Raw genomic sequence first — 26,061 nt, forward strand, 5'->3', positions numbered from 1 at the left:
TGTGTGCTGCATAAGACAAGGGTGATACGATCTGTAGATAATCTGAATATGTGCTTTCACAAGCTTACGTTAATGAGAGTCCCAAGCTTTACCTTATAAGGGAATTAACTGTACTAAGGCCTTCTTGCAAGAATAAAGTACTTCAATGACAAGTGGGTTTGCTTTTCACTGCAGTCTCACCACTAAACAGATCATTTCTGCAACAAGTGGGACAGCACCAACATGTGTGTTAGATGGTATAAAAAGGCTTGATACTTAAACATATACACACATAAACACATATTAAATAAATAAATGAGTTATCGGAAGTTTTGTTGTTTCATATTCTTGTAAGTGGGCAGTGCTTTTGTTGAACAGAGTTCTTTAGACTGGATAAAAGAGGGTGAAAGTGATTAATAGAGAAGGTCGTATGTGCTTATTACAGTAATAACAGCTTATTACCACCTATAGTTACGTTTTAAAGTCAAGCGCCCTCTAGCACTGCTGTTAATAATGACAGTGTCGTGTGTACTATTGTTGTATTTTGTAGAAATTCTATTTGTTGTACTATATGATGTGCTTTTTTCAAAAAAGCCATATTGGAAAGTAAAGATCAAAATAATTAAACTCTTATCAAATTAAATTATATATATTTTTTAAATACTTTAAATTATAAATAAATCTTTTGTAACAAAGTAAAAAAAAAAGAAAAGAAAATGTTTTAAAAGCACTGCAGATTATAAAACCATGATTTATATCAAATCAAATTTTATGTATAAAGCACATTTAAAATCAACCTTGGTTGGCCAAAGTGCAGTTCATGAAAAAAAAAAAAAAACACCCAGAAACGCAGTAGGATTACAAAGAATTGAAAACACAATAGAAAAGATGAGTTTTAAGCACAGATTTAAATTCAGCGAGTGTAGACGCAGTTCTAGCATATAGTGGGAGGTTATTCCACAACTGAGGGCCAGCCACTGCAAAAGCTCGATCAACCCTGCATCATAAGCGAGATCGAGGGACAGACAGAAGATGTTGATCTCTTGACCTAAGTGATCTGGGTGGGTTGTGATTGACAATTAAATCAGAGAGATATTTAGGGGCTTGATTACAACGAGCTTTGTAGGTGAAAGTTTAGATTTTACAATTCGATATTGAACTGGCAGCCAGTGTAGAGAGCGCATAATTGGGGTAATATGACCACGTTTACGGCTGCTGGTGAGCAAACGGGCAGCCGCGTTTTGGACCATTTGAATACGAGATTGCAGACAGAGGAAGCCGGATATATAGTGAGTTACAGTAGTCCAGTCGTGTGGAAATGAAACCATGAATGACTGTCTCGAAGCTGTCTCTACTTAAAAATGCTAAACTAGCGCTAACTGTGCTGTTAATTTGTTTGTTTAATTTAAGACTGCTATCAAGATAAAAACCCAATTTTTTAACGTTGGTTGTGAGGTGTGGTGAGAGTCCCTAAGTCAGTACAATTACTGTTAGAGAACTCATTTGGACCAAATAGAATGATTTGGGTTTTATCATCTTTCAATAGCATGAAATTATTTGTAAGCCACAGTTTAAGTTGATGAAGACATGCATCTAATCTCTCAAATGCTTGGCTATCTTTGTGTTTTATGGGTATGTAGATTTGGATGTCATCCGTGTAGCAGTGGTAAGACACACGAAATCTACTCATGATAGTTCCCAGGGGTAACATATACAGAGAGAACAGTAGAGGTGCCAGAACCGATCCCTGGGGCACACCACAGGTGAGGTGGGTCGCTGAGGATGTTTGAGTGCCAGTCAAGATAAAAGGATCTTATGATCAACGAAATCAAATGCTGAGTTCAGATCTAATAGCACTAGGGCTACAGTGTCCACAGCATCAGTAGTCATGAGGATATCACTGAGGACTTTTAGAAGAGCAGACTCAGTGCTGTGAAGGGGTTTGTAGCCAGACTGAAAGATGTCAGAGATAGAGTGAGTAAAAACTTATTTTTCATGTTTCTTTTGTTTTATTTGGACATTTTTGTTTTATATCACATTAACTAACCATTTATAAGGGTATAGTTAAAATTACACTTTTTAAAAAGTTACCTTAATCGAATCAAGTGTGTATTTTAATACGGTTTGTGCAGTCCTGCAACAGTCCTCTATTCACTCTGACTCAAAGTTATCCTTATGGACAGATGGGAATATCATGGTACCCCATGCAATCATAGGGATGAAGGGTCAAGAGAGGTCTTGATACAACCACTTGTTTGTGATTGTGTTTGTCCAAATTGCTAGCTTAGTTGGCTTAGCTTGTTTGGTATGGTGTTAGCTTGATATGTTTGTTAGGGTTAGCTTCTTTGGTTAGCTTGTGTGGTATGGTGTTATCTTATTTGGTTAGCTTGTGTGGTTAGTTGGTACAATTAGTTTGTTTGGTATGGTGTTAGCTTGATATGTTTGTTAGGGTTAGCTTCTTTGGTTAGCTTGTGTGGTATGGTGTTATCATATTTGGTTAGCTTGTGTGGTTAGTTGGTACAATTAGCTTGTTTGGTTAATTTGAGTGGTTAGTTTGTTAATTTAACTTGTATTAGCTTGTTTGGTTAATTTGAGTGGATAGTTTGTTAATTTAACTTGTGATATTAGCTTGTTTGGTTTATTGGTTAACTTGATTAACATGTTAACTTACTTGTTAGGGGGTGAGTCACTGGAAAGATCCGTGTAATTCACTGGAAAGATCCGTCTGAGTCCCTGGAAAGATCCGTGTGATTGACTGGAAAGATCCGTGAGGGTGTTTGGAAAGATCTGTGTGATTGATTGGAAAGATCCGTGAGGGTACTTGGAAAGATCTGTGTGAGTGATTGGAAAGATCCGTGTGAGTGATTGGAAAGATCCATGAGGGTACTTGGAAAGATCTGTGTGATTGATTGGAAAGATCTTTAAAAATTAAAATATTGTGCAAAGGTACATTTTTCTTCAGTAAATCAACTTAAAAGATGGAACTACTATATTATATACACTCATTACATGCAAAGTGAGATATTTCAAGCCTTTATTTGTTATAATTTTGATGATTATGGCTTGCTGCCTATGAAAAATTAAAACATGTTGCTCACGTATTATAATATCCCTATTTGTGCTGAATAGTGAAATTACACCTTTGACATTAATATGTTTCTTAATATTAATATATTAATATGTTTGAATTACTGAAATAAATTATATATATATCCATCTATCCATCTATCTATCTATCTATTTTATTTTATTTAATCTATTTAATTTGTGTATCGTTCTTTCAGATGATTGTTTAATTTGTACATATTATATCATGTGTTTTTGTTTTCCAGATCTTTTGAAAGCATCAAAATTCATTGCCTGCAGTGCCACGAGCCGCAGGAGGACATCGCGTCACATCTGGCCACTGTATGCCTCCGAGACAGTACAGATGCTGAAAGGGCAGCCGAGGTCCAGAGAGCAGAGGCTTCTGCAAGAGAGTGGATCCGCAATGGAAAGATTTGGGATTTCCGTGATGTCTGCACGCTGTTGCCTGATAGAGGTTGTCAGGTGGCGTTGATGAAGGAGCTGATTCGTCTGGGTTTTTTGGTTAGTAACCAGCCTGACATGGACCCCGGCGGAGAAGCTCCTTCGTTATCGCCCAAATCTTCCTCTGCTGACATCATCCCATCTCATTGTCAAAAGTAAGTGCATTATAGTTTGCAGGCATTGTTTTCAGTGCGACTTTGTCATCTCAGAATAAAGGTTTTAATAACACTGTTATTATTCACATAATCTTAAGGGTGGTGTCTTAAGTATCCTGTCTGTTTTGTCCCGTTTAATCCAAACAGACGGTCTATCGGGTCTGCTTCAATATTGAATAAGGCAAAGAAAGACGTGGAACGGATACGAGGGGACCTCCAGGTGGGCCGTAAAATTACAAATGCAGACATGACCCTTTACAGGTACTATTGTGAGGCGGTCCTTATCTACCAGCACATGCAGCTACCCGGAGCTGTGGAAGACTTTACTGTAAATTCATCAAATGTAATGAGTTTATACTGGTGACATCTAATATTTACTCAGGTATGCATTAGTAAATTCACTCACTCACTCACTCACTCACTCAATCACCCACCACACACAAACACACACACACACACACATGCACACACACACTCACTCACACACTCACTCACTCACTCACACACCACACACTCACTCTCTCACACACACACACACACACACACACACACACACACGCACACACTCACTCACTCACTCACTTACACTCACTCACACACTCACTCACTCACTCACTCACCACACACACACATTCATTTACTCAATCAGTCACTCACTCACTCACTCACCACACACACACATTCATTTACTCAATCAGTCACTCACTCACTCACTCACTCACTAACTTACACTCACTTACACTCACTCACTTACACACTCACTCTCTGATAACTCACTCACTCACTCACTGATAACTCACTCCCTCAACACACACTCACTCAACACACACTCACTCACTAACACACTCACTCACTCATTGACTCACACACTCACTCACTCATTTTTAATGACACCTTGTCAGTGTGTTCAAGGATGCGGAGTGGGTGAGCCGTGTCATCCAGTAGGGGGTGATACTGCGAACACAGAGACAAACCTCGGTTGGTATGAGGGTTGCCTTGAGCCAGGCTGAGGAAGCTGTAAGTTTCATTGCGACACAAAGAGTAGTTTGCTCACCACCAATGTTTTAAATGTAATAACTTGTTGGACTTTTTTCATAGATATTGCACCAGTACTACCAGACAATCACAGTCTTCAGGAAGAGAAAGGCTGCAACTGTTTTTTTCTTTCTTGTTCTGGTGATGCGGTCCACAGTGTTTCCCAGGACATGAACCACCTCCATTCGATGTACATACCTACACAGATACATGTGCACATGTCTGAGTGTATACACTCAGTTACACCTTGTCAGTCACAGTCATTTCACGATTAACATTTCCTTTTAAATTTTATTTCAACATGTATAAACTGGGCATGTCAACCAGCCAGGACGTGCGTAGGGCGGTTGGGGTGGACGCCAAAGTTTTATCAGCACACCAACAGGACTCAATACATTTATACTTGGCCCATAGCGCCGGTGCGGTCCTTGATGAGGACTTGGTGGAGGCAGCCGAGCTCTTATACTCTATGGCTGGGTATGTCTCTTCATTTATCAAGGACATAACACAAACTATTTGTCCATTATATTACTATAAATGTTGTATTCCTCACTTATACAGGACTTATTCGGACGAGGGGACAGCAGCACTTGCTGAAACCAGCACGCGGCGGTCTTTCTGCCAGTTTGTGGAGGTGTTTCCTGTCTCACTGCAGGGCCAGCCTCCATCTAAGAGGCAGCGCAGTGAATCTGGCTGTTCTGGAGACAGAGCGTTCTGTGATAAGTGGCGGCTTTCACAATATGCTCAAAGGAAAGACTATCTTCTCGGTAAGTCTCCAAATCTATCAATACAGCATTGGCACCCATGAATTCGACTTTGATTCCCTGTGACAAATAACTTGCATGAGTAAAGTCTTGTCATTCTGTCTTTCAGGTTACTTCAGTCTGTGGAGGCCTTCAGCCGCAAAAGTGGCAAGGCTGATTGGTCAGGAGGGGTGGAGGACCAATTGCCCCAAAGCAGAGGAGGTAGTCAAGATGTGGAAGCCGTCCACCAAGCAGAAGGTCGAAACCGACCCTCATGTGCAGCACTGTGTGGCTGAGCAGGCCTGGACAGGTCTTGCTATTAAAGATGTTGGTCCTCCCAAAGGTTTCGGTAAGAAAACCTTTCAGTTATTTTCAAGGCAAGAAAATACAAAAATGTAAATTGTATCTTTTAACAGCCATTAACTGCACCAAGAACTAGAATTAAATCCTGAAACGTTTGTCTACATGCAAAGTATATTCAGTAACTCGAAATGTAATGTTGTCCTAATTACAGGAGTGTTTGCGACCAGAAACTTTTTTAGTGGTGACATTGTCTGTGATTACCACGGCAAGGTCATCATCACAGCATCTGAGGGGAGAGCTATGATGGAGGATCTGAAGGAAGAGGCAGGGTTTGTAAATCCGGGGAGAAAGGCCTGTGCATTGATGCCCAGACCTTCCCTTGCAGCCGTCACCCACTAGCAGACACGTCTGGCCGCCGCATCAATCATTCCTCCAAGCCGGCCAATATAAAGCCATTCTGCTGGAAAATGGTTGTTAACGGAGAAGACCAGGAAGTGGTTTTATTTAAGGCTCTGCAGAACATCCCCGTTGATCAGGAGTATTTGACTGTGGGGTGAGTCGTAAATCGTGCCGTGGGGAGGGGTTAGGTCTCGAGTGGCTGGACGAGTACGCCCCAGTCCATTTATTTGTTCAAAAGCTCACTTCACTCTTTTAAATGTAAAGTTAGCCCATATTTTGTAGTTTTGTATTTTTTTAAAATGTTTTTATTGGTAGTATGTGTATTTATGTTTCATTTTTATTTATTTGTATTTAATTTACTACCAAACTTTTATATAGTGATAATATGATGGGCTCGTGTTCATAAAAAACAAAACAAAAAAACATTTTTGTTTTTGTTTTGTTTTTTAACAAACAAAAAAAGACTATTTTTCAACCCAGCCTCTGACAAAGTAGTGCAATGTCAGTACCGGTCCCAAGCCCGGATAAATGGTGAGGGTTTTTACACACTTATGGTGCACTTTGTCACAGTCACCAGCTAGTCACCACCTCCTCACTACATTTCCCATCATCCTCTCTGGCCCTCACCTGCATGCACTTACCTGACTCCTTACCTGCACGATACCTACCTGAACAACTTGTAATATAACATATGTGTATATATATGTTATAACATTTAATAATCCATAAGCATTTCACAGATTCTATGTACACTAATTGTATAAAACAATTCTGTCAGTACACCATAAGTTATAAAAATGAACTAGATCAATGTGATTAATGCCATTCATAGTTTCCATCCTTATGTTGTGTCTCCCTCTAGTGGGCAAGCTAAAGTTATTTATTATACGTGTTTTAAACACTTATGAAAATAACATATAATTAGAAAATATATATAAATATAACATTCATGCATTTATAACATTTAGAATTTTTAGAAATTTTTACTTTTATTTTATAATATTAATTGAATATTAATTAATATTAATGTCTCACTGAAGCAAAACTTAGCAAAGGCAATCGTAAGAAAAGAATAAAAACAATTAACGACTCAGACCACTGGACTGCAGCTAATTAATGAAAAGGTAAGTGTGTTTTTCTATTTGTTTGTTCTTTTGCATGAATTGTAAATAAAAACAAACAGATAACAGTAACACACAGTATTTCGAATAAATGATAAACACAGAGTAACGCCCCTTTCACACATACTCTGCAGTGCGTATGCGGTGTGTATTTTTTTCCGTACCCATGTTATCAGGTTAGAGCTTTCACACTGCACGCGGATGCAGTCCGGCGATCCGTTCCAGGAGCGGTGCGTATCAGTGCAGAGATCGTTTCCACACCGAGTCTATTTCTGCTGTGCTGCACGCGCTGAATTAAAGTGACAGCGCATGGTTCGTGGTCAAAATGAACACAGATTGACCTGAAAATGTAGTAATCTCACCATAAATGTATTTAATTAAATACTACTATTTTTCACAGTCATCTTTTTACTTTAAGACCGGGGTAAAGCAAGGAAAACTATAATTTACCTCAACAAGGCGACATTATGAACAACACTCGTCTCATTCGTGGAGGTGGAAAAACAAGTTCTTTGTGACATGCAAGGTTTAATGTATTAAAATTTAAATGCAAAAGAAAAGGCATGAGAGTCAGCTGTTTTTGTCCATTTTAAGTTTTAATTTAAAATGTTTGCGATTTTATTATAAGTACATGGTTAAATATTTGACCACTTGCTTGAGTAACTTAATATAAGTAGAAGTAATGCATGGAATAATACGTTGTTTAAATTGTGTTTAAACGTGCATACGTCCATTAAAGAGTGTATGTGTACAAAGAGAATCTCAATGCTGACAAAAACTTTTTTTTTAATAAAAGTTGCTGATAACTTCTGGATTTTAAATAAAAATAGTGAGTATGTGTTTGTGGTACAGCCGTGGATCAGTCACCGCAAACGCAGCATATGTGAAAGCACTATAGCGCACTGCTCACACACACACACTGCACACGGAGGATGTGTGAAACGGGCATAAAAAATGTCCAATATCAATTTCTGAAATTCAACCTCAAGTTTCTCAATTTCAAGTTCAATGTCTTGTTTTCAAATTCCAAAAAATGACTGAGTAGGAAAGTTGTTCAAAAATTAACGCAGTTCAGTCCATGAAGAGAATTAATTTTGTCTTCAGGGAAATCCTGGAAAACTTGAAAAACGCAATGTATGCAGTTCTGTCCTACCCAATCAGAAAACTCCTTTTCTCACAACTCCTTTTCCTCTGTTTCCAGGTACGAAACGATGGGATGGCTCGCCAGTCCAAACCCGGGATAAGAGTCCACAGCCAGGACAGGATTCAGGATCACAGCAGCAATTTTTCAGACACTCACAAAAGAGAAAAATAAAACACAAGAACAAAACCCGGCCTTGCAAAAACAAAGCCAAAACAATCATCAGTAACTCATTCAAATAAACAGTTTCTAATGACCAAAATGTCTGTTTCAATTATCTGGATATAGGCAACACACACGCTAGTCACCATGTGTCATGATTCTGTTCTTTAGTCCTCGAGTTCTCTAGTGCTGAAACAGGATCACGGCAGACCCATGTTTGTGTACAACACATGGTCTTTGGTTTGGGCCATGTGTTTGTGTGTCTCGTTACCTTGCCCCCTTGTTATCCTCGTTTGTCATGATTATCTAGTTAGCATCACCTGTTCCCCTTATTGGTTCTCCTATTTAGTCTCCTTGTGTTTGCTGTCCTGTGTCGGTTCATTGTGATCTTTACCTCTGTGTGATCATTGTGAGTTTTGAGACCGTGTGAGTTTCCTGTTCCAGAGTATTGTCTAGTTATTGTTAGTTATAGTCTAGTTTAGTCTCTTTGTGTTCTGTCTACGTTTTACCCCCTCGTGGGTTTTGTTTTCCCTGTTTGTTAGTAAATAAACTATTTGTTATACATCCTGTTTGCGTTTGGGTTCATCCGTATTTATCGTGACACCATGTGCTTGATTAACACACTAGAGTCTGTGTACAGAGCTAGCAAAGCTAGCAGCGCATGGCACACACTTCACAACAGAAAAATATAATCTTTCAAACATTTAAACAACTATATGCACTCACAGATTATATTAGAAAACACTTAAAGCATTTACAATCATTTTTTATATCACTCATCACTTTTTCAAATGTATTTTTCACATTAAGAGTCCAAAAACAGTATCCACATTACCTAAATACATCTCTTATGAAGAAATTGGTACTCACCAAGGAGAAATATAAATCAGAGACACACAAAAAAGTATTTTCTCAAAGAAAAAGATTTAGTTCAGATCCTATCATCTTAAAGCGTGAGCTTTTTAAAGAATTAATACCTCATAAATCTACTTCTCAACTTGTTAATAATCTATTGCTGGATTATTAGACAGTTTGTTCTCCCTCAAATCACTCAATCGCATCTGCTCTCACTCTCGTGTCGTTCGCAATCTCTCTACATTTATGCTTGTGCGTGATCTTCTGGAACTCTCCAACAGGGGGCGGGGCTAACCTTTCACCTCACCAATCAGGAATCAGTTCAGGAACCTTTTCTTTCTTTTGGGATTATTTATTATAATAATAATAATAAAAAAAAACATTTTACTTCATGTTCTTTTCTTACTATTAGTTTTATAGCAATATAAATAAAATAATACAAATTATTAATATTAGCGACCCGAGTTAATGACCTGGGTTACATAAATCAACTATTTAAATGTACATTCATACATCTTATTATTCAGACATATAGTAATAGTTACTTAGTGTGTCAATAATTAATGGTTAATTCAGGTAGTTATAAAGCATTTAGTTGTGGTCAGTTAACTTTTTTTGTGAGCTCATCTAAAGTGAGGACTAGTTAGGCCTTGTAAAGCTTTTACAAATGAGATTTTACAGTTATCTTCTAAACAGAAAAAGGAAACAAACACAACACAGTGATACAGAACATAGAAATATTTAAGATGTATTAATGTACATTTAAATAGTTTATTAATCATTAACTTACACTTTCTAATTGATCTTATGAACCACTGACAACAACTCAATAAATTGATCATTAAAAAGTAAGAAAATACAATTATAAAACACATTATAGATATGCTTATAAATCAAAAATCAAGCATTTACAGCTTTTAAGTTGAATTGTGTTTCGGTAACACTTTATAATAACTGCACGCTATTAATCATAAGTTAAGCATTAGTAAACAGTTAATTCATCTTTTATAAAGCATGGATAGACATTAATAAGCAGTTTATAAATACAGCGTAAGAAAGAAAAACAAAGAAAAATAAACAAGAAAGAAATCCGCACTTGTTAAATATGCAGCAATGTGTGCAGTGTGTGTGCGTAAGAGTGGAATGTGCGCGTCTATGAATATAGCAGCCGAGTCGGCAGCACGGGTGGCTAAGAGTGACTCGGGTACATCGGCGGCGTTAGTGCTTCTTGTTCCTGTGTTTTTTACTGTTCCACCAAGCCATGGAATTTGGGAGTACGGTGCAAAATACTCCAGTCCCGTCCCAAACCGAGGGTAACGCCCGCTACGTGTTCTCCACGTTTGTAAACAATGGGGCGGTGCTTCCGCCTATGTCCAGCGTGACCTTTCCAACGTGATTACGTAATGCCTGGTGCAACGCACACCGGCACAAGACGAATAATTTTGGTTAAAAAGTATATACATTTTTATTTTTCTAGAAAATAAGTGATCGTTTCGCTAGATAAGACCCTATTCCTCAGCTGGGATCGTGCAGAGCCCTTTGAAGCACTTCAGAGCCCTTTGAAACTGCATTGATTTGGACTTCAACAATTTGGTGACCGCTGAAGTCCATTGTGTGGAGAAAAATCCTGAAATGTTTTCCTCAAAAAACTTACTTTATTTTCCACTGAAGAAAGAAAGACATGAACATCTTGGATGGCATTGGGGTGAGTGAATTATCAGGATATTTTCATTCTGATGTGAACTAATCCTTTAAGTAATGGGGGAATGTAGTGTTTGTGTATTAGTCAGGAGATGGCGCTGTAGTCCACATGTTGTCACCTATAAAAGGTGTAGAGTAAGAGTTGAAGTGTGTTGTACATGCTGACCATTATGTAACATCTGGCACTGTTGGATCGCTTTAGGATTTTAATAAATCTTTAAGAATTGAGAACTTTCTTGGCCTCATGCTTACCAGGATTTAAACATTACAACATCAGCAATTGCTGGTATACTGGAAATCTCTGAACACATCTAGTGTGTGTAATCAGAAATGTCCTGTATCTGATCATCTCTGTGCATCTCAAGTGTGTGGACGTGTACGGGTTTATACACACCTTAAGTTTCACTGAGATGTCCAATGTCCAATTAAAACTGTATTGGGGACAAATGTGGGCAAAATAATATTTATTTTAATTTTAAAAAATACTTTCCTTAATCTGAGCGGTACAAGACTTGGCTACTTTTCCTAAGTTTGCCACCGGAACACACACAAGAAAAATGTACTCGATTCTACAATGTTAAGTGAGTGAAAAAAAAACCTCCTTAATCTCGCCTTCGTGGACAGAAATGGGCACCCTTAGGAATGAATGGGAAAAACTGTAATTCAGAGCATTTTTTGTCAAAAAAAAAAAAATCACTAGTTTCATACATACACACAAATGAAGGGGTGATCCTGTACAGCATTCCCAATGTGTCAAACACTCACACTCACACACACAAACTCAATCCAAATCGTGCAGTTTCCTCAAGCCCTAACCCAGCCCTGGCCCAACAACGTCTGCAATTTATCAGCCCGACCCGACCCGAGACCAACATCAATATCACTGTAAGCTCTCTCTGACGTGCACTCTCTCTGCTACACACACACACACACACACACACACACACACACGCTACTAAGAGGTAAAATTTTACTATAGGCCTCAAACATAACTACCACCACCGACAATTATGCCCACAGATATTAATTAAGAACAGCATCCACTGTTGAAGGCTTCAGGCTCATTGTTTGTTGTGGTAATCAGATCAAAACTCTTTCAAAATGCAGCTTTTCCTGAAGCATTGGGAACTTTTAGTAACTCCCCACGCTCCAACTTCTCCCTGATGCTCTGCATGGTCAACTGTCACTTGATGCACTGCACTCGCGTAATCGCATATTGCGTTGCGTATTTATAATATTATCAATATAACAATATTTCATACAGTAGCCTGCGCTCTGCACGTATATTATGAGCATGATGAAAGGAGAGAAGCTAAATGAGTCCGAGTCCGACCCGAGCCCGATCTGTAAAAATAAAATAAATAAATGTCCCGACTGCTCCCAATAAGTGACACAATAAGGCCAACATTTTCCTATTTCCTTTTACCCCTCGTTATTTCTGACTTAAATTAAGGATAGTTTTTCATCGTGTGCTCATGGAATTTTAGACGCCGGGATGGCGTCAATTCCCGGGCAAACGCCACCTAGTCTATCACTCTGAAATGGGTGCAGGTGTGTACCAGAGCCCGGTGTGACAATAGAGGAACTACTTGTAGTTGTTGGAGAAAAAGTAGGTTTTGAAAATATAGTTTCAGCTTCACGCATGAACAAAGCGGTTGTTGTTTTTTTGAGATCTGAAATGCTAATTAATCAGTTGACTGTGAGCGGAATATGGGTAAAGGAAATGTTTGTCCCGATTAACCCACTATCCGCTCCAGCAACAAAAATAATGATTTCGAATGTCCCGCCTTTTATTAGTAATGATGTCATAACGAAAGAGTTGCTAAGATTCGGAAAAATAGCAAGTCCAGTGAGAATGATTCCTTTAGGCTGTAAAAACAGGTCCAAGTGTTTATGTTTCTGACTTCGCCGGAGCGTACTTTGGAAGTTTCGTTCCGAGTTAATCAAGGAGAGAACTCGTACATGATTTACGCAAGCACTGAAAATCTGAAGTGCTTTGGATGTGGTGATCTAGGACACAAACGTTTTACATGCCCACACAAAGATGATCAGCGGCCATCTATATCGCGTGCAGATGTTAATAATGCGAAACAATATCAGCAGGACACAGAACCGAGAACGGAGACACAGGTGAAAGCAGCCTCAGAAGAGGTGAGTGATGTTCATTTAAATACTGGTGGTATGGTGCAGCTGGTTTGCGTTGCTGAGAATATAACTCAAGTAACTGATGACAGTTAAGGTCAGGGAGGTGATGAAGAATTGTGCGAACTCAAAGAAATACCAGTAGGAGTTTCTGAAGAAAATATGATTGATGAGTTAGATGAAATGTCCCAATGTACTGATGCTAGTTTGAGAAATGAAGAGCAGTGGTCCGATACATCTGATATGGCAAAAGTGGCTGAAAAAGATATGTATACTCTTGAACAGATCAATTCTTTTTTAGATGAAACAAAAGGAAAAGCAGGTGTAGGAGTCAGTGATTTTTTCCCAGATCTTGAAAAGTTTATTGCCTCTGTTGTATGGGCAAGGAAAACTAATAGCATTGAAGAACTTTCACAGCAGAAGAGGTTTCGGTTAAAAAAGGAAATAACTGTTATTAGACAAGGAAAACAAACAGGGAAGGAACGTATAACGAGGGGAAAGGCAAAACGCAATAATAATGAGGACTGCTAAATCTTTTTTTTCTCTGTACTTTTTCTTTCTTTCTCTCTCTCTTTCTCATGGAAGTCTTGCAGGTGGGATCCCTAAATGTTAATGGGATGAGAGATGGGAGAAAGAATAGGTTACTTTCAGAGATTATACGTTTGAAAGATATAGGTGTGGTCTTGTTACAGGAGACTCACAGTGATCAAAGTAATTGGTTGGCAAGATGGCGCCGGTGTATGTGGCATGCCGTCTACCTATGGTGTTGTCTGTCTATGTTTTAGCTTTTATGTTATTGCAAATAACGGGTATTTTTCAACATACCTCCGCTTTGCTGGTCTATGACCGATCTCAGCTGTTATCCATCCAAGCTTCGGTTGAGACCTTCTTTAAAAATGACTATAAAGATTCGCGTCTTCCTCCACCACCACTGCTGGAGGATATTCCGTGCTGCCTGCGGCGACTTCCCTTCGTTGCTAAGCGATGCAGACGCGGCAGAAAGCGTGGGAAGCGTGGCGGAATTATTATCAGATTGAAGCGGATTCTTGGAGCTCGGGACTGTATTGGGTCCTCCAGACAAACTTCGGTTGAAACAAAGGGGCGGAACATCACTTGGCGGTCGTGGGAAGCTGTGGGTAGGTGGCTTGTGCCGGCTATCCCCGAAAGAGTGGCTGCTCCTGGCCGCACCGCGGTGGTTCGGGTCTACGAGAGAAGGGTTAACCAGCATAATCTTCGGCCCCTATGCCGTGAGCAGCAGACGACCAGCAGCGAAGCGCGATTGAACATGGCGTTACTGAATGTACAGGCGGTTGGAAACAAAACCTTTATCCTGAACGACTTTATGGCGGAAAACAAGCTGGACTTCTTGTTTTTGGCTGAGACGTGGATGAAGGTAGGAGATGTTTCACCGATGTCAGAACTTTTGCCGCAAGACTGCTTATACTTTAACACACCGCGAGAAACCGGGCGTGGAGGTGGCATTATGACTATTTTTAAGGATGATTTTAAATGTCAACAAATAGTGCTGGCCCGTTACAATAGCTTTGAACTCCAAGTGTTTCAGATTATGTCAACAAATCCTATTACTATTGCACTGGTGTATCGCCCTCCCAAGGCAAACAAAGATTTTATTTCGGAAATTTCAGATCTTTTAGGCAGACTGACAACGCAGTTTGATCGTTTTTTAATCCTTGGGGACTTGAATGTACATCTCTGCTGTGCTAAGGATGCAGTCTCAAAGGAGTTTGTGAATGTGATGGACTCGTATGACTTAATACAATGGGTAAATGGGCCTACTCATAGATTGGGTCATATGTTGGATCTGGTTTTATCTCATAACCTGGCCATTCAGGACTTAATTGTTGAGGAAGTGCCTTTTTCAGATCATAAATCAGTGTTTTTTAATCTGTCGATTGCTAAGACTTTAATGAGGCCTCGGACGAAAAAGTGGATTAGAAAAATAACTTCTGCGACGAGTGGTGAGTTTATAGAACTCTATGACAGAAAGTATGCAACCACATGCTCTGAAACTACACTCTGCTCTTTAAGTGTTGATGAACATCTCTTGCAATTCAAATCTGTCTGCTCTGAAATTCTTGATGTTATTGCCCCGCTCACAGTTAAACAGACTAATCATACTTCCCTGCCATGGGTAAATGATGACATTCGCACCCTGAGACGATTGTCTAGGCAGGCGGAGAGGAGATGGAGAAAATCTAAAATGCAAGTGCATTACGATTTGTTCAGAGAATCTTTGGTTGCATTTCAGAAGGGATCAAAGGATGCTAAGCACAAATTTTTTTCTGAGACGATTTTAAAGAATGCTAACAATCCCAAAGTGTTATTTGATACAATCAATGCGGCTATAAATCCTTTACAAAATTTGCATTCGGACTCCTTAACTATTACCTGTGAAGAGTTTCAAAAATTTTTCAAAGGGAAGGTTGAGAACATCCGGGCTCATATACCACAGGTAGGGACTGATGCTCCCTCTCCGTCACCTTTGACTTCTCCTAGGGAGTGGAGCGATTTTTATCCACTGACTCGATCCGCTTTAGCAGATATTGTTGCACACTTGAAACCATCCTCTTCAAAAGAAGACATTATACCACCTCGGCTTTTTAAGCAGATCGTAGATACTGTAAATATTAATATACTAAACTTAATTAACAAATGCTTAAGTCAGGGCGTCTGTCCAACTGACTTTAAACATGCTGTTGTGTCTCCTTTGTTAAAACGACCAAACCTCCCTATGGACAACCCAAATAATTTTAGGCCGATTTCAAATCTACCGTTTTTAGCTAAGGTGCTAGAAAAAGTTGTTTTTAAGCAACTTCAAGACCACCTGTGGTTGAATTCCATAACTGAGGTGTTTCAATCTGGATTCAAGTCAAGGCACAGCACTTAGACTGCACTGGTGAAGGTGCTCAATGACATTTTCTTGACTTTGGACAAAGGGGAAAATTCTGTATTGATGATTCTTGATCTCAGTGCTGCATTTGATATGGTGGACCACAATATTTTACTGCAGCGTCTAGAGGCTTGGGTTGGCCTAAAGGGGAATGTCCTTAAGTGGTTTTATTCATATCTTGCTGATAGATCTGTCTCTGTGTGTGTAAAAGATTGCATGTCCCGGAGGTCTCGGTTATCGTGTGGGGTCCCCCAGGGTTCGATTTTAGCTCCTATTTTGTTCTCTTTATATATGCTTCCCCTTGGGTCTATTTTTCGGAAACACAATATGTCTTTTCACTGCTATGCGGATGACGTTCAGATTTATTTTTCGGTAAAACAGTCAAACAGTTATACTTTCGGTAACCTATTAGCCTGTATTGAGGAGGTAAAAGACTGGCTGGCAGCTAATTTTTTAAAACTGAATGAAGAGAAAACGGAGGTTATAGTTTTCGGCTCAAAGTCCCACTTAGTGTCTGAGCGACTAAAAGATACTCCCCTGGCAGTTGAAATCTCTGAAAAGGTCAAAAGCCTTGGTTTTATCTTGGACTCGGAGCTAAAGATGGATAAACAAATAAATTCGGTGGTTAAATCTAGTTTTTTTCACTTAAAACTTTTAGCAAAAACCAAACCATTTTTATCTCCAACAGATTTTGAAAGAGCTATTTCTGCGGTCGTTTTTTCGAGAATGGATTATTGTAATTCACTGTATGCTGGGATTGACAAAAAAGCTCTGGCACGCTTGCAAAACATACAAAATGCTGCAGCCAGGTTGATTAAGTCAGCGAAGAAAATGGATCATGTTACACCTCTTTTGAGATCCTTAAATTGGCTGCCAGTCGAGTATAGAGTGCATTACAAGATCATTGTCTTGGTTTTTAAAGCACTACATAAATTGGCACCACCATACCTTTCTGAGTTGTTGTCGGTATATATTCCGTCTAGGTCATTGAGATCGGAAAATTTAAATCTCCTTGTGACTGTCAGAACAAACTCTAAACGGAAAGGTGACAGAGCGTTTTCTCGAGTCGGTCCTACACTGTGGAATAACCTCCCGCTCTCTGTCAGATCAGCAAAGTCGTTGGCTGTCTTTAAGACGTTGTTAAAAACCCATTTATTAGATGTTGCATGGGGTGCAGTCTGAAGTGTCCTGGCCCTTTTTTTGTGTGTGTTATAGTATAGCTGTCTCTTGTCATATGTTTTACTTTCAATTGCTTGTTTCTATGTATAGTTTTTTAATACGTGTTTTATTATATTGTCTGTAAAGCACCTTGGGCAACTTCTGTTGTATTATGTGTGCTATATAAATAAATAAATAAAAAAAATAAAAAAAAAATAATGAGGCTGAATGGGGCCTATGGTCCTTTTTGAGTGCTGGAGTGGCAGTACTTTTTTCCCCTGTAGTTAAAGTGAAAATCTTGTCAAAAAATGAAGTTGTTCCAGGGAGATTGCTGATTGTGAGGGCAGAAATTAGTAATCTTATTTTTCTTTTTGTGAATAATTATGCTTCAAACATAGGTGCAGAGAGAATGCACAAACATAGGTGCAGAGAGAATACAATTGTAAGTTTTATTAAGACAACAACATGAAGGAGATCTCATTATCTTAGGGGGAGATTTCAATTGTACATTGGATTTTACTAAGGACAGGAATGGTGAGGAACCGCATGTAAGGAGTGCATTCTGCTTAGCCAATGTGATTAAAAATCTAAACCTATCTGATGTATGGAGAGAGTATAATCTGTTAACGCGTCAGTATACATGGGTGAAGATTAGTAATGAGACGGCTTCTGCTGCACGGACTCTATACGTCACGTAACATGAGGAATAGAGTTACAAATTCAACTATTTTTCCCACTTCAAGGTCTGATCATAAATTTGTCACTATTGAGTGTACTTTATTAAAAAAAATGCATAAAAGTTATTATTGGCATTTTAATAATAAATGATTAGAAGATACTTTTTTTGGGACAATTTTAAGTCATTTTGGGAGTCTTGGAAGAGTGAGAAGAATTGTTATGAAAATTGCATTCAATGGTGGGAAATCGGGAAGGTACAAATAAGGAATATTTGTCAACAATATTTCTCACATTCTTCATTTTGTATGAAAAAGTCTTTGGAATGTCTTGAAAATTAAATTATTGGTATTGAGCAAAGTATGATTACAAACGACTCTGTAAACCTGAAAGATATGTGGACTGAAAAGAATAACCTGTTGAGCTCAATTTTAAATGAAAGAGTGAAGGGTGCTCTTGTAAGGAGTCGTTTTGTAACAGCAAGAGATATGGACGCTCCTACTTCTTTTTTTTTTTTTAATCTAGAGCGTAAAAAAGGACAAGAAAAATTGATGTACTGTTTAAAAGACTGTAATGGTCAAGATATTTCTGATCAAACAGAGATGCAAAAAATTGCTGTGGACTTCTATTCAAGTTTATACACCTCTGAGGAATCAGAAGAACAATGTAGAAAAGAAATGCTTTTTGACCTTCCGGTTTTAACCCCAAAGCACAAACTTTTTTTAGAGGCCGAACTCACTTATGAAGAAGTCACGGCTGCTGTTATGGGGCTCTCTGTAGGTCGTGCACCCGGGATAGATGGACTGTCTGCTGATTTCTATAAGGCTTTCTGGCATGTTCTTGGTCATGATTACTTTGAAGTTCTGCAAAAAAGTGTTACTGAAAGAATTCTTCCGAAGAGCTTTCAGCGTGCAGTGCTCACACTACTCCCTAAGAAGGGAGATCTAACACTCTTAAAGAACTGGAGGCCTGTGGCAGTTTTGTGTTCGGATTATAAAATCATTTCCAAATGTTTGGCCACAAGATTAAGTAATGTACTGCATGAAATCATACATGAAGATCAATCTTACTGCATAAAAGATAGATCTATTGTAGATAATCTACATTTAGTGAGAGACGTGTATGACTATGCTTCTGACAACAAGATTGAAATGGGATTTTTATGTAGCGCCCTTCTCCCTTCGATTTAAGTGGGAGGGGCCCTGGGTAAGTTTATTTTTAGATCTCTCTAAGTAGCCTCTGAATATTATTAATTTTATTTCAATAAACCCTTATCTTTTCAATTAGTGTGCTTAATAATAGACTAAAATAACCACAGAGTCTGAAGTAAAATATAAACTTTTAGTAGTTTACTCAAAAAAAAAAAATCAAATAGCAATTGGAGATAAAATAAAAGTTAACCCTTTAAAGTTTTACAATAAAAGGATCTTTCCTCCTTCAAACTCAAATCAACAATTTACAAATACAACACTGTATTAATATTCCGTATCACTCTGGTGATTTATATAACAGATAAACTAGTAAGATGGACAGTAAACACACAAAATGCCCCAAATATCACCAATGTGTTGGTTAGCATACTCAAGTCCAACGAGCCTTTGTTGTCTCAACACAACTGTTACGGCTCACACAAACATTCCCCAACAGTAATCAAAAACACCCGGGTGTCAATTCAAATATGCAAATCTAAATAAAATAAATACCCTGTTGCAGGCCTGATACGATGCTGGGGTTCGTTGAGGCACAAAACAGGTTGCCGCTTCACTCAATGAGTAAACAAAATAAACAACTGTCTTACCGATCGTTAATTCGAGCGGGCTTTCATGACGCACACACTTTCAGCACGAGGGGGATTGCGGTCTGAATAACTGACGGCAGATCAGCAAACTCGTCCAACGCTGCCAGAGGAACCACTGAGAATCCCTGGTATCTCAGGGCGCTATCTGGGATGTCTTCTAGGGATTTGGTAAGAGAGACGATTCACGGTAGTTTTCCACACACGCGACCTCGCGTCTCTCACGTGTGATAAGCGCTGTTTCTTGAGAATCGCGCTACTCAGTTATTTGATAATCAAAGGGGAAATTACTATCCCCACACGTTCAAACAACATTTTACCAACTTTAAATCAGTTCTCGTATGGACAACTGTCCTAAAATGGTATCTTTTATCAAACTAGTACTCAGACACGATCGATCTTCCTGCCATCACCTCTTCTTCCCGGACGTCACCCCCCGTCCCCGCCCCCTCAACATTTAACCAATCCCCGCTCTTAACAGTGGCAAGTACTTTTAACTCAACACATAATCATACATTTTCCTTCCTTTGAATGAAAATAAGATTATACAAGGAAACCAATACACATACAATACATGTATATAAATAAAATATTAGAAAATAATATTAAGGAAATATTACTAAACCAAATGAATACCCAAACTATATGAATAAATTTCAACCGGGCTTCATTTATCATTAGACCAAGAGAAGGCTTTCGATCGGGTAGATCACATTTTTTTTTCTTTGATGCTTTAAAGGCCTTTGGTTTTGGTGATAATTTTATTTCAATGATACGGTTAGTGTACACTGAAGCCACATGTATGATAAAAATGGCTGGTGGCCTAAGCATCCCTGTGAAAGTTCAGAGGGGAATTAGACAGGGCTGTCCCCTTTCGGGCCAACTTTATAGCATAATTATAGAACCGCTGTTATGTAAATTAAGGAAAGACTTAGCAGGTCTACAGATTAACTTTCAAAACTCCCAGCAATCTGTCAAATTATCTGCATATGCAGATGATATAACAGTTTTAATTAGGGGAGATAGAGATGTTGATGTGGTAAAGCATGCTCTAGAATGTTATGGAAAGGCATCATCTGCCAAAGTGAACTGGTGTAAAAGTGATGCTGTGTGGTGTGGCCAAATTGTAAATAGTCCACCACTTCCTGGTGGTCTACAATGGGGAAGGGCAGGTTTTAAATATCTGGGAGTTTTTTTGGGGACAATTGAATACAGAAAGCAAAACTGGGAGGGCCTGTTGGAGAAAGTACGTGCGCGGTTGTGAAAAGGAAATGGTTGCTGCCCCAGCTGTCCTACAGGGGAAGGGTGCTGATATGTAACAGCCTTGTAGCCTCTTCCCTTTGGCACAGAATGATGATCCTTGAACCTCCAGAAGACCTTGTGAGACAAATTTAGAGATGTCTGGTGGATTTTTTCTGGTCGGGACAGCATTGGCTAAAGGCTCCAGTGTTATCTCTGCCCAGACAGGAAGGAGGACAAGGCCTAGTGGACATCAGATCCAGACTAAAGACGTTCAGGCTTCAAGTGGCTCAGAGACTCCTCTATGGGAATCCTATTGAGGAAAGCAGGGAACATGGGACTAGATCGCCACCTGTTCCTGATGGACATAAATAGTTTGGATCTTGCAGGATTATCATCGTTTTATAGATCACTCTTAAAAGCATGGACACTTTTTAAGATTTCTCGGGAGTCAAGCAATGCACAAAGTTTGTGGCAGAAAGAAGAACCATTGCTTTTTAACTCTGCATTGAATCTGGACATTTTTAAAGACCTATCACTCAGGAAAAGTCTGTGGGCTGCAAAAATTGGACACTTAATACCTGAAGGTGAATGGATATCAGCTGAGATTTTTGCTGAAAAACTGGACATAAGATCTATTCGAGTGGCAAAGAAAATTTTGACTCGGATAGTTGAGTTTTTGCCACAGAGTTACAGACTCTCCTTAGAAACGTATACTGAATAAATGTGATTTCCCAGAAGTAAACATTGCAGCTGAGACTGGAAGCTGGGAAGAAACTGAGGGTGGACTATTAACTTTTAAGACACCTCAGTTGGGACTTTTCACCAAAATGGAAAAAAAATCACTGTATACATTGTGTGTCAAGATACTGCATCTTCAGGCTCTTACGAGTTTAAAATAGTCTAAATGGCAAGAGGTGTTTGGATTAGATGCTTCCCCCAAGGGCAGCTGGAGGACCTTGTACAAACCTCCTATTGAAAAGCGAGCTGGAGATCTTCAGTGGAGTTTAGTGCATGGTATAATAGCTACAAACAGACACAGAGCACGTCTTGATCCACAGGTGAGGGAGGGATGTCCTTTCTGTGGGATACCAGAAACTGTTTTTCATTTATTTTTAGACTGTACTAGATTACAACAGTTGTTTCCAATAATAGAAGGGTGGTGTCAGACCTTGGGAGAAGTCTTCTCACCTATGTATTTCATATATGGACCGAAGTATAAAAAGTGTAAAAAAGAGGCCCATGTCTTAATGAACTTTTTATGTGGACAAGCTAAAATGGCCATGTGGGTGTCACGGAAAGAAGAAATGAATGGTAATGAGTCTTGTGATGTTAAATCTGTCCTAAGTGGGTTAATAAGGTCACGATTAAAAATTGAGTACACTTATTACAAATTGGTTAATGACATTGAAACGTTTAAATATAAATGGGGTGTGAATCAATCGTTGATTACGATGGAATTTTAATTTTTTGTTAGTTTTTTTTTTTTGGTGATACCTTATTGTCTGTATAATTGTTTAGAATAGAAGAAGAAAAAGGATTTTTTTTTTATTTTTGTATTAAAGTGATTGTTAAAGTAAAAAGAATCTCTTTCTCTCTACACACACTCTCTCTCTCTACACACACACTCTCTCTCTCTTTACCTCCTCTTTCCTCTTACTCTCTACACCTCTCTCTCTCTACACTCTCTCTCTATCTATCTTTCTATCTCTTTACCACCTCTTTCCTCTTACTCTCTACACCTATCTCTCTCTCTACACTCTCTCTATCTTTCTATCTCTTTACCACCTCTTTCCTCTTACTCTCTACACCTATCTCTCTCTCTACACTCTCTCTATCTTTCTATCTCTTTACCACCTCTTTCCTCTTACTCTCTACACCTCTCCCTCTCTCTCTCTACACTCCCTCAATCTCTTTACCACCTCTTTCCTCTCTCTCTCTCTACACCTCTCTCTCTCTCTCTCTCTCTCTCTCTCTCTCTACACTCCCTCTATCTCTTTACCACCTCTTTCCTCTCTCTCTCTTTCGCTCTGGTAACATATTTCATATACTGTATGCTGGGTACAATTAGTGGTATAAGTTATCATCATCTCATACATCTATTTTGTAACTATTTTAAGTGTAACCATAACCATAGTTTGTCATTAAACCTTTTCAATTACAAATAATGTACTAACTAGTTTTGATTTGGTATTGACTTTGAAGTGCTTCATATTGCAATACAATATCATCCCTCTCTACAGCAACGCTCTCCCACATATTAAGCTCTTGTAACTGCGCTTATTTCTGTCGTTGGTATAAGTGGCAGTGGGTGGAATAGACAAGAAATGTGCAGTTTTCTACCATCTTGCTGACAACGTTTCTTTAGTCATTCGGCAGTCTTGCAGACTGAACCCCTGCAGGAGATCCACCCTTACAGGCTATTCTTAGCATTACTGGTAGTTTCACTTCTGTATTTTAGCAGTTTCCAGCATGTCATTAAACTCTAGAAGTAAACTCTTGCAATTATTAGTGATAAAATTGCTTTGTTACTGAAAAAGGTTTCCACTATCCATGACTCCTGAATTATAAAACAGATTTTAAAAGTATTGTAAAGTAATTATAAGCATCAGCTTGGTAAAATAAACCTGCATTTGCACATGAGCGTCTGTAAAGCAGATATTAACTGTCTTCAGGGAGTTTCTACACATGGATTATAACGTTCTGCTTTACTCTCTCCAGCCTTGAGAAATATATCAGATCCAGACTCCTTTATCAACACTACAAATGCTCTGGAAGATCTGGGATGTATTTCTCAAGCACCACTGATTTAACTTCCGCCTCCCTGAACTTCTGGACCACTTTGCTAAAACACTTGAACGAGTCGTTTTCGACCAACTATCTCCATTTCTCACACAGAACATCCTCCTGGACAACAACCAGTCTGGCTTCAGAAGCGCCACTAAACTGAGACGGCCCTGCTCTCGGTTATTGAAGCTCTGAGACTGGCAAGAGGAGCCTCCGAATCCTCAGTTCTCCTCTTGCTGGATCTGTCTGCTGCTTACAGTTAACCACCAATAAGAGCATCTCAGGAACAGTGCTTCAAGTCTGACCTCTCAGTGGCTCCTTCAGGGTGTCGTGAGGTGTTTAAGATCCAATATCTAGCTCTCGGTTATTGAAGCGGCTTCTCAACTACAACTCGCTTCAGTGGACTTACAGATACATTACCAGCTCATGAAGGGGAATTAACATATTCCTAACAAACATCTCAGGAAAGGAGACTTATTAAACACAACTGCAGAGGTTTATTAAGAAAATTCTAGCAATCATTCAAAATGAGCTCCATCACACAGAACAGAGAGAGATTATACAGTCTGAGTCTGTCCATTACTGTATTAATATTATATTTAAAGCAGTTTACATATGAAGCGCAAGAGAATGACTTTCAACAATGTAGGAAAATATATCCATAACATCCATATGTGTAAATAAATCTGGCCTTTTATTTGCACACAACTTTATGGTGTCACTATTTAATATTACATAATGCCACATATACACAACATCATCATCACATAATACTTGAGCTTCACATCACAGAAATGATGAATATGTGCACGAGTCTGTCATCTATTATCTTCTTACTTCACTCTCGAGCTATTCACCAAAGATAAATGTTTTTGATGCTTTATTCATTCATAGATATTCATGTTAAGTGAGACTCTAGCACACTAGCATTTATACGCTTGCAGAAACATTGACACACGGTCCATGATCACATGATCACTGTCACACATCATCAGTCTCTCGCTTCAGTGGTTTGATCCCGCCACAGTAAAATCAGCCGGATAATTCCATCAATTCAGGATTGAAACCTCAAGGATTCATTACATTACATTTACATTCATTACAGACGCTTTTATCCAAAGCGACTTACAAATGAGAACAACAGAAGCAGTTAAACTAGCAATAGGACAACAATACGCAAATACGGTGACCCTTTCCAGTTTAATCAAACGCAGTACCAGGTTTTTTTTTTTTTATATTGAAATATTGATTCATCAATATTTGTGCATTTGAATGTTTTCATACATGAAACGTTGTATGTTTTAGATGCTGTCAATACATAGATATTCCAAAGTAGGATCTGCAGGAAACATGAGAGGAAGAAGAGAAACTGTACATGACTGAAGTCAAGGGTATTAAACTACCAACAGTTATTGATGAAGCATTTACAGACTGACTGATAGTTTAATGTTATAAAGCTGTCAGTATAAATGAACGTGTCGTACCTCTGTATAATAATAGAGCAGTCACACTGACTTCAGTTTCTGATGCTGTATCAGCTGTATCTGTGGATCACGTCTGTTAGTTCAGTTCAACACATAATGCCACATATACACAACATCATCATCACATAATACTGGAGCTTCACATCACAGAAATGATGAATATGTGAATGACTATCGCCATTCACCAAAAATAAATCTATTTATACAGTGATCATGTGATCATGAACCTTGTGTAGGAGCTGCTGCTGTAGTTCGGCTTGATTTCTTCTCAGAGTTTGAGCTTCTGACTGGAATCAGTGTTGGTGAAGCGACTGGATCTGCAGAAGATGAATGTTCAGACGCATCATCTTTAGAACATTAACATCATATGTTCATATCGATCATGACATGCAGTTTGTGTTCATCATCACAGTTTACAGTGGCAGTAGTTGAGAAGAGACTGTACTGTATTACTGTATAACTGTATTACTGTGTTACTGTATAATTTATTCCTGGTTTATATGAGAGTGAAACACAGTTGAGCTTCTGCAAATAAACCTTCAGCTTGAATGAAGGACATAAGCCTTATAATTCCTAAAGCCGACCTCCTACATGGGTCATACTAGGCTTTAATACACTCGTCTGATTTATGCAATATATCATGTATGACCCATGTAGGAGGCCAATATTGGGGATTATAAGGATTGTTTATGCAGTTTATGACTTTGACCACTAATATTTTACCCAAAACGTATGAAGCCATCAGAAA

The 26,061-nt window shown here is 38.8% G+C and overlaps 1 protein-coding gene and 2 long non-coding RNA genes across 3 annotated transcripts in view; 2 read left to right on the forward strand and 1 right to left on the reverse strand.

The window, feature by feature from the left end:
• The window catches only part of LOC307156695, a 343,191-nt gene that overhangs the window by 256,691 nt on the left and 60,439 nt on the right, over positions 1-26,061 (forward strand). The gene's annotated exons all lie outside the window — the stretch shown is intronic.
• Positions 1,995-20,234, reverse strand: LOC307156710. Its single transcript, XR_013820783.1, has 3 exons — positions 19,712-20,234; positions 8,417-8,599; positions 1,995-2,810 (listed from the first exon to the last, which is right to left on the reverse strand). It is a non-coding gene; the product is annotated as an uncharacterized lncRNA (long non-coding RNA).
• Positions 2,807-25,852, forward strand: LOC307156529 (uncharacterized protein). The gene is made up of 7 exons (XM_079867943.1): positions 2,807-3,662; positions 5,029-5,174; positions 5,259-5,464; positions 5,571-5,789; positions 5,955-6,405; positions 6,606-6,837; positions 25,707-25,852. Exons 2-5 carry the CDS (start codon positions 5,167-5,169, stop codon positions 6,140-6,142), a joined length of 621 nt encoding a protein of 206 aa, XP_079724069.1. The 5' UTR covers positions 2,807-3,662; positions 5,029-5,166; the 3' UTR covers positions 6,143-6,405; positions 6,606-6,837; positions 25,707-25,852.

The sequence above is a fragment of the Squalius cephalus genome, assembly GCF_949319135.1.
Source record: "Squalius cephalus genome assembly, chromosome: 1".
Classification (NCBI taxonomy): Eukaryota; Metazoa; Chordata; class Actinopteri; order Cypriniformes; family Leuciscidae; genus Squalius; species Squalius cephalus.